At 32.9% G+C, this 15,737-nt stretch overlaps 1 protein-coding gene across 1 annotated transcript in view; it reads right to left on the bottom strand.

The window, feature by feature from the left end:
- PTPN4 (protein tyrosine phosphatase, non-receptor type 4 (megakaryocyte)) overlaps window positions 1-15,737 on the bottom strand; it is a 154,624-nt gene that overhangs the window by 7,815 nt on the left and 131,072 nt on the right. The window contains exons 20-26 of the mRNA XM_004674719.2: window positions 12,869-13,035; window positions 12,002-12,092; window positions 11,859-11,920; window positions 8,288-8,434; window positions 6,335-6,463; window positions 3,907-4,055; window positions 2,581-2,716 (exon numbers count right to left, since the gene is read on the bottom strand). Coding sequence (XP_004674776.1) covers window positions 2,581-2,716; window positions 3,907-4,055; window positions 6,335-6,463; window positions 8,288-8,434; window positions 11,859-11,920; window positions 12,002-12,092; window positions 12,869-13,035 — 881 coding nt within the window. The remainder of the gene's footprint in view (window positions 1-2,580; window positions 2,717-3,906; window positions 4,056-6,334; window positions 6,464-8,287; window positions 8,435-11,858; window positions 11,921-12,001; window positions 12,093-12,868; window positions 13,036-15,737) is intronic.

The following is a 15,737-nucleotide window of genomic DNA, read 5'->3' as shown; positions in this document are numbered from 1 at the left end:
AAAAAAAAAAAAATTCATATGGAAATGCAAGGGACTCGGAATATCCAAAACAGTTTTAAGAATTCTGAACGTAGTTGGAAGACTCATATTTCGTGATTTCAAAATTTTTTATAAAGCTGCAGTAATCCGGACAAATTACTACTAGGATTACGAATAGAGTTACAGGCTGAAACGATAAAGACTGACTATTATTTTCATATAAGAACTATCTTTGTGGTAGCCCACTCCTCCCTAACCCTACCAAGAAAAAAGGAAGAACTGAGAATTCAGAATAAACCCCTACTTATGGTCAACTGATTTTTCATAAGAGACCCAGAGACTGTTATTAGTGAATAACAGTCTTTTCAACAACTGGGGCTCTGACAGCTCATTCACATGCATAAGAATAAAGTTGGAACTTTATCTCAAACCAAAATTAACTCCAAATATATCAGACATTTAAATGTGAGAGGTAAACTATAAAACACTTGGAATAGGGGCCCCTCCTGGTGGCACAGCAGGTTAAAGCGCATCAATAAGAAGCTAAAGCCACTTCAGTATGAGTTCAATCCCTGCTTCCACCGGAGGTGACCACATGGCACTGCAGACCTCTCCTGATGGGCCCGCTGCTCCCCTCAGCAGTGGACTTCGTCAGTCGGCCTGTTCTGTTCCCCCACTCTATCTCTAGGGAACCCTCTCACCGCCCCTGTACCTCTGGCCTGTACCCCAATTCTGTATGCATCAATAAATAAATCTTAAAAAAAAAAAAAAAAACACTTGGTCACTTTGTGACCTTTAAGTGATTTTTTTAATGTATGACAACAAAAGTAATTGATTAAAAAAAGACAAATTTTGTGCTTTAAGCGATATAATCAAGAAAGTGAACAGATTGGATGAAAGAAAACTTTTGCAAATCATAAATGTATAATCTGTAACACAAAGTCACAACAAGATGCCACTTTATATTCTGAGGAATGTCAATACTTAAAAAGGACAGATACTAAGTACTGATGATGCAGAGAAAACAGAAAACTAACACATTGCCAGATGAACTGCAAATTGGTATAGCTGTTTTGGAAAATAGTCTGGCAGGTTCTCAACAAATTAAATAGTTAAACCATAAGACCCAGTGATTTTACTCATGGGGACACACCCATGAGATATGAAAACATGCTGACATGAAAATGTATATATAAATGTTCATGGCAGCATTTTTATAATAGCCTCAAAGTGGAAATAATCCAAATGTCCACCCCCAGGTTAAAAAAATAAAACATGGAATAATATTAAGCAATAAAAAATATATTGAAAAAAGAAATGAAGTACTAACAAGGATAAACTTTAAATATTAAACTAACTAGAAGAAGTCAATTACAAAAGACCAAATTGTATGATTTCATTCATATGAAAGATCTGGAATAGATAAGTCTATAGAAATAGAAGTATTAGTGTTTGCCTAAGGCTGGGTCAGAGGAAAATGGGGATGGTATGAAAGAAACTAGCCAGAAATCATAGTTGTAAAATTCTGCTATACTAAAGCCCATCAAATTTTAAATGGATGGGTTCTAAAAGGAAAAAAAAATGATTCTTCTAAGCACTGAAAATTGGAATATTATCAAATGGTAACTGTTAACTACATTTAAGTGTGATAATGGTATTGTGCTTTGTTTAGAAGCAAAAATATTTCTCATCTTCTAGAAGTGCACACTAAAATAGTTGTAAACAAAATGATAGAATGTCTAGGATTTGCCTCAAACATGGGGAGAGTAGGTGGCAGAACAGATGAAACAATATGGCAAATGTTGGGTCTGAGATTTTAACATAGTGGTTAGTACAATGTTACTTTTGCAAATATTTGAAATTTTCCATAATGAAAAGCTCAAAAATGACAGGCACTTACTAGATCACATGTGCCAGTTATCTTCAGCAACCTTAAGATCACCAACATGCTAACATTACACAAAGGCTAAATATACAAAAAGTATTAACAGTAACTCTAAAATGTCATGATTCTTCCTTGGTTTCTGGAAGACAATTCAGAGTAATGCTAGAATACATAAATTAATAACTTAAATTTTATGATTTTTTCAGTTGTTACAATTTTTGTTTTGATGTTAAAAGAAAGGGTGATTTCACCACAGCTGTGTCACAGAAAGTGAGACTATAAAGATTCTCTAGTTCAGGGATACTATTATTATCATTCTCAGCATTCCATTTGACTAAGTACTGTATGAAAAGCTGTATCTGTGCCTATTTAAGGACTCAAGATTTAACATGCTTAGGTGGCCCAGACAAACATTTCCTATAAAAGATCAGACAGCAAGTATTTTTGGTTTTGTATCAAATCATATGAGGCCTGTTGCAACCTCAGCTCTGTTATTACAGTATGAAAGCAACCATAAACAATAAGTAAACAAATGAGCATGACTGAGTGTCAATAAAACCTTATTTACAGTTACAAGTGGTAGGCCAGATCTGGCTCTGTGTTGGGAATGACTAGCTCTTGGTGGGAATTTGAAGATAAATATATGCTTTAAACTATACACTGGTAATAAAAATCTCCATGGTGCAATACACACTTGTTCATAAAATAGTACTTACCGGTGTTTGTATCATCATGGCTCGTTGATCTCTCATTGTTCTTACAATGTCTAGTGGATAAACGGGTTGATTGCATTCAATGAGACACATGGCTGTTTCCATAGTAATAAGAACCCCAGTTCTCCCAATCCCAGCACTAAAAAAGACAAATATAGGGCAAAGTCTTACTGACACTATTCTGTTAAAACTTCTTGTGGGTTTGATGTAGAAATTTAAAACAGTCAATCATAATACAGAACATTTTCATTTTAATGTAGCAAGTCCACTAGAAAAAAAAAACACTAATACAGATTAAATATTTTTATCTGTCCTCTCACTACTGTTAGTTATACTGATAGTCATTATTTCAAAATATTTCAGATTTTAAAATATAAAAAACAGAAGTTTACTGGAGCAATAGCCCTTTAATGATAACAACAGAATTTCAATAATCATTAGCAAATGCACATTAGATAATATTTTACACATTCAAATAAATCAGTTTTAAAAATTAAATTTAATTTTGATTAAACTTCAACACTGAGTCAGGAACAACTTTTTGAAATAATTCTCTGTGAACAAAGATATAGTAGTATTTGATATGGACTAGCCAAATATATTCACCACTCCAATCATTTTGCCTCTCAAGCATTTAGTTTACAATCTTTAGCTAAGTTGAAAGTCTGCTCTTCAAAAAGTGCTGGGAAGTTTAAGAATTAAGAGATAGATCACAATACTCCTGAATAAAATCACTTACTAAAAGTGGCAGGGGTAGGGAGAAAATAATTTGTGTTTCCAAATCTTTGGGTTGGCAGCAGTAAAGGCTAGTCACTGTATTTGGGGAGGCACAGTATCTGCCTTTTAGTGAGGCAAAGTCTGAAACGAAGGACAGATAGTCTGATACTGCTTACGAGTAAGTTTTAAAAGGCATATCCTGAAAGGGTATTAGGTTGGGCCTTTCCAAGAAAGGTAAGTGTACTTATTAACTGTCCTCAGGCTGGCATCCAGCCAGGAAAGAGCACTGTGCTGGGAGGGAAAATTCTAATTCTTTTGCTGCAAACTAATGTTACAATATTCTATTTCAACAAATCTAGATTCTAACAATTATAAGACACATTGCAATTTCCTAGATGTTAAACTATAAAAAAGATAAATTTCTAAGTAGTACAATAATGTATTTTCATTCATGTTAATGTTCTGTCAATCATATGTTTGAATATACCCTTTGCAGTTGAGTTCTCTCCTTCATATGACAGTCACAACCTAGAGACGAAATAAAATGCACAATCTGTTTTAAAAATGAGGTCTCTTTTTAGTTACTATTTGTGAAAAAAGATGATAGTATACCTGCAATGAACAACAATAGGTTCTTCTCTGCCAGCCCTCTTATTTCGTACGTGGCAAACAAAATCCAGAAAGTCACTTGAATCATCAGGGACTCCATGATCGGGCCAGGCTGTGTACTGGATCTGAGTAAGTTGACGACTCTCATTTTTCTAAGTGTAAATGAAAAATTATATGCCTTGACTTAGGAATTATCTTTAAATATAAATGCACATATCATTTTAACATTAGAAGAAAAGCAAGAAAAACTACACCCTTTACCTACCAAAAAAGTAATGGATAAATTCAATAAAACCTAAAATTACATTGAAAAGAAAAGCAATTGTTTTACAGAACCAGTTATATTCATTTACATATCAGCTACTTTGATCATTACCTTCTTAAAACTAAATGTCTATATTTGCAAATTATTTTAAAAGTGATAAACAAGAAAAAACTAAGATTAGATACTTAAAGACAATTAAAGAATTTGTGAAATGAACAAAAATTGTAAAAATTTTTTTGTATCAAAGTTGAGCTAGTATTCATAAACACAAGTAAAACAATGGAAATCAGGAAAATAAAAATCTGAAAATGTAGATTAAAAATTGGAGATCATAAGAAAAAAGTCAAATCAGGACTTCATTTTTTTTTTCTCCAAAGCTAAATGGTGGTGTAATTAAGAAAAAAAGATGTTGTATTTCTATATCTCGTTTCAAATCTTGACTCTAGCAGTTAAGGTATTTAATCCCTATTGCTACTGAAAGGAAATACTATATATGCCTCACAGGGACAAGCTTATGATGAAAGGACTCTTATGAGAGAACCTACACATCATTCAGTCATATACATGCTCAATAACTGGTGGCTAGTCATGCAACATGATGAAATCTGGTTAAAGTCATTTACACTGGAAGCTGCTCCCTGATAAGACCATGAAAGTAAAGGTAATTGAGGAAGGGACAAATGAATGAAAACTTCCTAACGAGACCTCAATATAATCTGGTAAGTAATTTTTCCTAATTTTATTATCTTCCTTTAATTCTGTAAAATGAATTGAAGGCATCTAACACATTATTATTAACAGAAGAGTTTGATGTTGGGCATTCCTGGTGGTGCAAAAGGTTAAGTCCCAGCACTACCAAGCTACCCTCAGCCACTGCAGCCCTGAGTTCGATCCCCAGCCAGGAAGCTGACCCACATGGCACAATAGACCTCTCCTGACCCAGCCACTGCACCTCTCAGAAGTGTATTTCAGGGGATCTGCCTGTTCTGTTTTCCACTCTGTCTCTAATGAATCCTCTCACCCCATGTGGGATATACCTTTGGCCTATACCTCAGCTCTTATACACATAAATAAATAAAATAAATCTTAAAACACACACACACACACACACACACAGAGGATAGTTTGATGTTACCTGTAGTCCCTAAGAATGGGTAATAATTAAACAAACTCTCATATGCTCTTTCACCAAAGTTCTTCAACTGAAAATAACATCATTTTAAATTTGAGGATAGTATCTTATTTATCCATCCATCTTTTCATTCCTCATATATATATTTTCCCAGTTCTGCTCAATTTTCCCTCACTTGGTCTAAATTTGTATTCTAGCATAGTTCTGAGGTACTCAGGATTTGAATAGAAAATCCGCCATGGATAATCTGTAAGTGCAGCACAACAAAGAGATTATGCTGAAGATATAAATATTATACAATCTATTTTTCTTATCCTTTGGGAAAATGAAGAAATATCTTATTAGTTTGCCTTGTCACAGTAGATCAAGGTATATACCTGAAACCTAAATTCATACTAATGGAATCTCTAGTCCATAAGAATTTGAATTTATCAAGCAGTTTCCATTTCTAGCACTGGATATGGAAGCCAAGGGGACTGACCCATGTAATAGTGAGGACTATCAATTGAAGAGCTATTATCTGTCTTTTTTTTTTTAAATGACCTTTTTTCTCCATAATACTGAGGACTATCAATTGAAGAGCTATTATCTGTCTTTTTTTTTTTTTAATGACCTTTTTTCTCCATAATACTGAGGAGACTGTAAAATTGTTCTCAGGTCTACTCTTAAGAAAAGGGAATAATAAGATAGCTCTTAGTTTTTCTTTCCAATTCCACAGATGCACTCAAATACTTTACTGATATTACCTTGAAGAAAAATCCCTACACCCAAACATATCCCTAATATAATTTTTATGAAAATAAAATAGTAAGAGTAACAGGAATTAATCACTATTCTTTTACCACTGACCATTTATATCACGTATAGAAATTACAAATATAGTTATTTTCCCCAAATACTCCAATGAAGCAAATAGTTCAGTAATACCTTATACTATTTCCTAATAACCAGGATTCAGATGAAAAACATTTCCGATTTCAAAATCTTTACCTTGAACATAACAGTTCTAATGAATGGATATTCTACCTTCCTACCTCTTGGTTAAATAGTGTCATCTTCCTGAAGATATATGCAGTGTTTCCTTCTTCTGAGTGACAGGTGACTTGGTAGCATCCATAGGATGAACTTCCTGTAGGTTCTGGCCAATACTGGTGACACTTAACCTGACATCAACAGATTTAATATAAAATTTAGGCTTTCCAATTTTTTAAATATTTTAATTTAAAAAATTCAAACATACAGAAAAGTTACAAGAATAATTTTAATGAACTCTCTTCACCTCAATCTGTCACCTCAATCTATAAATATTTTTTGCTATATTTATATTATTATTATTATTTAGTTATTTATTATTATTATTTAGTTAGTTATTATTTATAATAACTAACCTGCTAAAATATATTATTATTAGATTGTAAATTCTTGTTTGCAATACAATTTCACCCAATGTTTTACCATTCATGACTAACTCTTGCTTCAATCAATACTACCACAAAGGTGGCAAACAGTGCCCAAATTCTGATATTTCTTAGATTAAATTAATAATGAAATAAAGAACCATGAACTAAAATGCCAAACATCCATACTTTTGTTTCATAATTAAGACTTCCGGGGCCTTCCCAGGTAGTGCAGTGGGTTAAAGCACAGCACTATGAAGCTATCTGCAGCCACTGCAGCACGAGTTCCATCTTTCCTGTCTCGCTCACTGCTCCCTTCAGCAGTGTTTCAGTCGATCTGCTTCTTCTGCTCCCCACTCTGCCTCTGGTGAACCCTCTCACCTCCCACATCTCTGGCTTGTACCCCAATTTTTGTAAGCATAAATAAATCAATCTTAAAAAAATAATTAGTACTTTCAAAGAACAACTTTACTAATATAATTCACATGCCATGAAATTCACTCATTTAAAAGTATACAATTTACTTGTTTTTTACATATTAATAAATCTGTATCACCATTCCCATAATCACTTTTCATCACTCCTAAATGAAATCCCATAATTATTAATAATCACTGTACATTTTTATTCTTCTATCTTACTTTTCTTCCCTAACTCTTGACTGAGAAAATCATTACTCTATTTACTGTTCCCCTGGACCTGCCTGTTCTGGATATTTCATAATACGGAATCACACAGATGCTACTGCTCATCTAGCAAGCTTTGTAGGTTCATTCATGTTGGAGCATGTGTTAAATCCTTTTTCTTGCCAAACAAATATTCTACTGGATGAATATAAAACATTTTTATTATGGTATATATAAACTGTTTCCCTTTTTTGGCCACAATGAATATACTATTACAAACATATACAAGTTTTTGTGTGACCATGTTTTCAATTCTCTTGTGTATACCTACAAGAAAAATTATCGATTTATAGGAACTCTTTAGTGTTTTGAGGAATTAACAAACTGTTTTTCAAAGTGGCTGCACTAATTTACAAATCTACTTGCAGTATTGGATGGTTCCATTTTCTCTATGTCACATTAATACTTACTATTGGCTCTCATTTTAAATTTTCCTAGCCATTTTACTAGCTATAAAGCCATCCTACTAGATATAAAATGGCGTATCATCGTGGTTTTGATTTTCATTTTCCTGATGACTAATGAGCTCAGCAGGTTTTGATGACCTCATTGGCCATATGAATATCTTCTATGGAGAACCATCTACTCAGTTGTTTGGTGATTTTTAAGTTGAGTATTTGTTATTTTATGGTTGACTTGTATGAGTTAATTTATCAAATATATATTTGATAAGATATATCAAATATATCTTTATATTAATCCACTTAAATAATAACAATGCTTACAATGGCAAAAACACTATCACATTTATTATGTTAGTCATATTTTCCAGCACTTAAGCATGACACCACAGGAAAGGAAGTTTAAAGGTTACAAAAGAGACTAAACCAATGTAAATATTTTGACTACATATACAAAATAATTAATAAAAACAAGGAGGATATAAGATTTGAGTATGACTTACTCTCCCACGTTCAACTTGTGTGGTCAGCATCACAACCATAGAGGAGCCTTGTTCCCAAGTCATCTGCCAGAAATCCGAACAAGTGTGTGGTAATGGCCCTTGACAGGCAATGTACTGATTTATAATGCTGGAAGAAGGAATTTCCATCTAAAAAAAAAGGATGTAAAAATAAAGTCTTTTGCGGGCCCTCCCTGGTGGCGCAGCGGGTTAAAGCACAGCACTGAGAATCTAAAAGCCGCTTCCGCATGAGTTCGATTCCCGCCTGCCCTGGAGGAGACCACATGGCGTGGCAGACCTCTCCTGACCCGCCCGCTGCTCCCCTCAGCAGTGTACTTCGTCGATCTGCCTGTTCTGTTCCCCACTCTGTCTCTGGTGAAGCCTCTCACCGATCCTGAGCCTCTGGCCTGTACCCCAGTTCTGTATGCATAAATAAATAAATCTTTAAAAAAAAAATAATAAAGTCTTTTGCATTGTTACTTTTTCTGTGATAAAGCCTATGAAAACCACCCATTAAATAACTGAATACAATTAATTTCAATAAACTGTAAAGTCAATAAAACAAATCTTTATCAACAATTTCTTACTTTATCTGTAGAAGAAATATCTTGGCAATGGCCAGCACCTATACCTATTTATCTTTCAACTGGTGGAAAAATGTACTTCATGCTTTTACAGAGTAGTTAGAGGGAACACTGTCAGAGTTAGAGACTGAGCAAGAAATAAAAATAACGTCTTGGAAACAGTTTATTGGTAAAATTTCTGAGGAATAAAATATTATTAAATTATTTATTAAATTTATTACTTTCAGACAGGAGATATTTGGAGAAGACAAGTCGTTTTCTTATTACATTTTAATTAAAGAAAAAAAAAAGGAAAGTGTGACACGTACATCTGGCAACTGGAAGAACACCAAGAAGTAAATAGAGGAAGTCCTTCCCATCCCAGTCTCTAGTTGCCACCCAGAGGGTATCCATTTTTCTAATTTCTAATATGTCCTTTCAGAAATATTCTATAGATAAAACATAAGTGTACATGCAAAAAATTCTTTTTGCCTGCAAAACATAAATTATAGCATATTCTGCATCTTTTTTTCTGCATTTTATCTCTGCGATCATGTCATAGTAATACACCCTTTTAGTGGTAAAATATGCCATAAGTTCTTTAACATTTATTCTAATTGCTAACATAAACAGGGCAGCCCTGAATGCTTTTTAAATCTTAATGTTTTTGTAGACATGAAGAAATCTATTTGTTGGAAGAAATGAAAATGCTGGACCAAAGTATATGTAAGTACATTAAAAATTTTTATGCATATCATCAAATTTGTCTCCACAGTAGGTAGCATTAATTTATACTTCCACCATTAACATGCAAGGAATGCTTGTTTCCTGTTCAGTTTCCTGATATATCCATTAATTCCTAATTCTGAAAATATCAATATTCTAAAGTGTAAGCTTGTACTTTTTTTTGGGGGGGGGGTACCTGGACTTATTTCACAGTGATAGCTGACCTAAACTGAGCTAAGACTTTTTATTATTACTAATGGTAGTAATTGCTTGCTGTTGATTGTTAATACTCTGATTTCAGGTGAGGTTTCAATGCGTGTAGGAGATATACCTGGTTACTTTATATGGTGCATGCACTGAATAACCTTTGAAAATTAGGGAAAAAAATGAATCATGAAGTATATTTTAATTTTACCCCAACATTTCAGATAAAGGATATAGAGTACACATGAAATTAGAAAAAAAAAACAAACCTGATATTTCAATCTAACTGATGAAAAATTCCTTATAGTTTTAACTTGCACTTTTTGTGATATGCTAAATTCATTATTTATTCATCTGTCTGTTCCATTTAAGATTTTTATAAGGTATTATGGCTTTGATATCAAAATAAAGTGACCTATTAAAAAGTATATACTTATACTTAAACAATCAACCTTCATTATTCATGGATTCTGTATTTGCAAACATGCACAAAGAGGTTGAAAAATTGGAGTCACTTGATGTGCACATACACTTATAACGCTAGTCTTGTTTCAGCTCTCATATTGTAAATGAGTGTCCTTGTTGTGGTCTTTTTGGTGTCACATTTTAAAAACATTTATGCTTGTTGGTGGTGATTTCAGGGTTTAAAATGGCCCCCTAAGAGTAGAGTTGCAGTAAGAAGACTGTGCTGTGTCTTGTCGATAAAATACATGGTAGGTAAGCTTTCTTTGGGTATCACATAATTACAGTGATGTTGGTCAATAGTTCATTGCTAATGAATTAACAACTATATTGACGTATCTTTTAAATAGAAACAAAGTTTTATCATGATCAAGGGCAGCTATCCCTATATGTTCCCTGGAAGCAATGACTCCATGTTTACTAATTGAGTGTTTGTGAGGACTTTACTAACTGCTTTTACAAGAAAATGAGATATTTGATATATTTGGGCTTAAAAGATAATCTTATGGTGGTGCTCAGATGAAATAAGACTGTCCAATGGTGGGGAGAAAAATATAAAAGAAGCAAGACTTCTTTTATATTTTATTAATAGCTCTTGAAACTGGATAAAAAAGTAATGGGGCTAGGGGATGCCTTTTTGCAATATTCTCTCTACTTTTGGATAGATCTGAAAATGACCATAAACTTTTTAAAATGCCATTTGCATTTCCTTCTCTATGTATTTCTATGAACTGTCTTTGTATGTCCTTTATGAATTTCATTGCATGGTATTGACTTTGCATATTCATTTATAGAGCCTTTGGTACATTGAAGAAATAAGCCTTCTGTCATATTTTTAAAATTCAGTTTGTCATTTTAGTTTTACACATCCCCAAATTAAAACTTTTACATTGCCAGATTCATGGTCTTTTTTTTCCTTTTTTTTTTTTATAGCTTAGACATGTTTAAGTTTAGCAAAACCTTCTCCTTTCTGAGATATAAAACAATTCACACATGCTTCTCTCAAGTACATTCATGATTCCATTTTTACATTTATATTTTGATATAGCTACAGTACATGTGGACATCAAGAATAAGTATAGTATTTACAGATTAAATAATATAATTTATAGATCTGTTTAAAAAATGTGCACATGTGAGGGTATGAGTAGGAATACATGTGAAACAAAGGTAGGCTAGCTAATAAGTGAAGTGGAAGATTATACACACATATATATACACACACATATACATATATATGAAGGTTCATTTAACTTTTTTCTACTTTTATGAGTGAGATTTTCTGTATCATTCACTAAAAAAAAGTAAGTGATCCTTCTACTAGACAGTTCACCCTACACATTAACTATCCGATTTATTTCCAATGACTTAAAAGGCCACTTCTATCAGAAATGAAACTGCAGTATTTTAAAAATTTCTTTCAGAAGTAGACTTACTCTATTATGCTGTTCTATGTATACAATGATATGCCAGTACTAAATTTTCTTAATACTAATTTTACAATATTTTTAATATCTGAAAGTTTAGATAAGGCTTTTAACAAAAGATTAGGCTTTTAACAAAAAAGAATAAATTCCAAATTTTATAATGGCCTTAATTGGCATAATGAAAATACTTACATTTATGTAATTTGCATTGATATAGTCTTCATTACTCTTTAAAATGACCCGTGTAGCATCATCTGAAAAATTTTTTAAAAATGTTTGAATAAAGTTATGTTAAAAAGATTTAAATTTAACTTGCAGAGAGGGTAAATACTTACAAGGTGAAATATCTCTGTATCTATTTTTGGAAATGTTCTGAGGTAATTTGGCACAAGACATTGTCATTCCAGGTTTTTTCCGATATAGTTGCTAAAAAAAAAAGTACGAAACAGGAAGTCATCAAGAATTTCTGTTGTGTTTTCCAGCATGGTTTCCATACTAACAAGAAACAATCTTTTCCTCAGAATACTTCCTGCATACAATGGTGCAGGCTGGCAGGGTACTAAACCAGATTTGTGAACATGAATTTTTCAGTTTCTGATATAAATTATATATCATGTTCATAAAGACAGTGAAAACAGTTTTGATTACAGCAAAAGTTCCTGCAGGTTTGACTAGAAAATCTGTAGATAGTATCTATCTTTCATTTATTTTTAGATGTTTATATAAAATAAAAAACCTTTTACAAGGAAAATTGACACCCCTTTTATGTTTTACAGTCATAATAACTTATCTATAAAATATACTTCAGCACAACAAATATTAGTAATAGATAACTACTCTGACAAAATTAGAGGATTAAATACGACAAGGTGCACAAGTGGGTTTCATTTAACTTGGAATTTTAATGTCTACTTTAAAATCTCTATTTGTTATCTTTTATAAAATGTCATTATAGAAAAAAATTAGTTGGGTAATGTATAAAATCTCAGTACTCCTTTCTTTAAAGCAGACATATTTATATAGCCAAAGCTAGTATCTGGGGAGCAATTTTTAAAAACTTTGCATATTAGAATTCTTTATGTCAAACATTTCTCAGAATACCATTTTAGTTTATAGATTATAACAGATTAACCAGTTAAGAAACCATGAAATTAATTAGAAAATATGGGCAAATATCTTTTCCATATAACAAAATTACTTACATCAAATTGTGTCAAGACTGTTCCAGTGATAAGCCCCTCAGCTAGTTGTATCATCGACTCCCGGAGGGAATGGTCATCCTGATGGATGCTATCTAGTGGGGTTTTCTCAGGAATGTACTGGAAGTCTGGCTCATTTTCCAGTTTTTCTTCCACTACATCATATACAGCTAAAAAAACAAAGATAAAAAAAAAGCCAAATGGATATTTTAATGAATTAGTGAAGGGAACTGGCCAGTTATTCAATTTTGTGTCAGGAAAAGTAATTCATTTATTTATAATTCATCAGAGCTGAGTCTGCTTCCATGGTGTAGAGATGGAAAGGCTGCAGAGTTGTAGAACTTCACTATATTCTTGGAGGAAAGAAGGGTACTTGGCTGTATTGCTGAAAATGTCTATACCTTAAAGAGACATCAAGAAAAAGAAGCAGTTCTGAACATGTCTGTCTTTAATTTGTGGCTGCTAAAGACAATACAAATGGGGACTTACATATCACATGCATAGATATGAAGAGTTACAAATAAACTGAAGACTATTAAACAAAATATGTTCTATCCTCATTCTTAAACAGCTATAAAGCAACCTAAGAGGCCAGATTTTACATGATAAATTAGGTCAGAATTCATGGTCATGTAGTGTGAAGAGAACCAGACTTTAGATTCTAGCCTGCAGTACACCCTACTTCTTCTTTCACCTTCAGCTCCATTCTTTAACACGGGCGCTTATAGCGATAGGCAGGAATATCTGAGTTCATATGAAAGGTTGTTCTACACTCATCTGCAAATTGCTGCTTCTTATTCATACTGTCATGTCCATAACCTATGGGCATAGAGGTTGCAGATCTACCCTTTAGGTCAATGGAACTGGGGAAAATCACCACAGGGCCAGAAAATGGGGACAGAAATATTCTGACAGAGAACTGAAGGCTGAAAAAAGTTGTCTCTAAAAGGAACGGAAGGTCACAAACAATGCCTTGGAATGCCTTCTTGGTCCACAAATTCTTGACCCCAAAATCTTTGGAGAGGCAAATCTTGTGGAGAGACAAGTCTTAAGGAGAGCCAAAGTAGAGCCCTCTACAGTATGAAGTCAAGTGAAGCGTTTCTTTTGCCCTTGATGAAGAGGTATGGTTCTTGTACTTCTGATAACAAATTTCCCAAATGAGTGGAAAAGGTAACAATTCATGAATTCATTTTGTTTATGATGAAAAATAACTTAAAGGGGGAAAAACTCAGTAAAACTAGCTCCTCTCTCCCTGATAGTTTTGCAAACATAATTAAAATTTTTAATTATATGTTACTGCAAATCAAAACAGACACGACAGATCCACACTGAAAGTTAATACAGGTCTTTGATTCAATTTTGACCTAAAACAATATTAGAAATTTTTTTTTCAATAAAGAGGTGCAGAATATACAGTAGAAGTTAGGTGATTTGTAATTATAGAAAGGTCAGGTTTTTCCATCCTAAGAACTTCTGTTCATATTCTGGCTCTGTTCTAGTCATGAATTTGTGAACAGGCTACTGATTGTCTTGGTGCCTAGTTTCTTCAGTTATACAATGGAAATAATTCCCTTAGCTCACTGGATAGCTGTAAAAGTTGAATGAGAATATACAAAAAGACATTTTATAGATATATATATATATTTTTGATCCCCTTCCCCACTCCACCCCACAAAATGTCTCTGGTATATAGCTGTTCATCATTATCATTATTTTCTCGCCTGGTCCATTATATTCCTGCTATGAGAGAAACCATCCAGTATTTTTTTTTTCTTTCTGGCTTATTTCACTAAAATAAGCCAGACATGTGTTTCTTTTTTTTTGGTTGCTGAGTAATATTCCATTATGTATATGTACTACATCTTTTTTAATCCAGTCATCCATTTGTGGGCATTTGGGCTGTTTCCATGTCTTTCCAATTGTAAATAAAGCAGCAACTATTGGCTATTTTTAATATTACTAAGTTCTATAGGATTTGTTATACAGAGAAAATAGAATAAACAAAATTGAGATAATTTTTGGCATAAAATTTAAGATATTTAATTTGACAAAAATCCCTAATAATGGATCACTTAAATGAATGAATTCCTTGAAGTGAATGTTCCATTCTTTGGATTTTTTTCCCAGAAAGTCAATTCTAGACCAAGAACACAAAGTAGAAATATAAAAGAAAATTTCCTGTTTGTACTAGTGGCAAAATAAGAGTTCTGTGTTTTTCTTAAAGGAGTTTTCCAAAAACTTTTCAGTTAGTTGAGGTGAGAAAATAGGTACAGTTTTTTAATTACATTTTACTTCCTATAGTATTTATTCAATACTTGTAACATGGCATTAACCAATAATTAGTCTTGCGGCTAAAACTACTACTAATAGTACTGATTGTTCAGAACAAAATTTGAGCAATATGTAGTAATGCTGCATTCAGGCATATAAGACTTTTTCCTCAGAAAAAAATGACAGTCTTGAAAGAATTTGAAATAATGCCATACAATACTCATTAAAGGGTTTAGAATTATTAAGATGAAGAAAGGGCAAAGGTTTCTGCTAAAATTAGTTATTATAGAAAAAACTGAAAATTAGAGCGTGAATGTATTCTACATTAATTCTGCAGCATGATAAAATTAGGAACAGTAGTACCAAATAAAGATGACACTTTAGTTCAATTAATTAAAATGGTTAAAATTATTTGAAGAGGGGATGAACTGCTTCAGGATGCACTAAGTATAGACAATAGCAGGATGCTGTCACAGTGGAAACTCAAGCAATGAACAAAGTAGCTAGAGCTTAATGAGATTTCTCCACACCTATATTTCAGAGTATGAATTAACAAGTCAGCTGTCCAGAGCAGGAGAGGACATTTGGCAAGCAGGCTTTC

The sequence above is a fragment of the Condylura cristata genome, unplaced genomic scaffold (assembly GCF_000260355.1).
Source record: "Condylura cristata isolate star-nosed mole 26May11 unplaced genomic scaffold, ConCri1.0 scaffold00002, whole genome shotgun sequence".
Lineage (NCBI taxonomy): Eukaryota > Metazoa > Chordata > Mammalia > Eulipotyphla > Talpidae > Condylura > Condylura cristata.
This window is presented reverse-complemented; position numbering and strand designations above follow the sequence as displayed.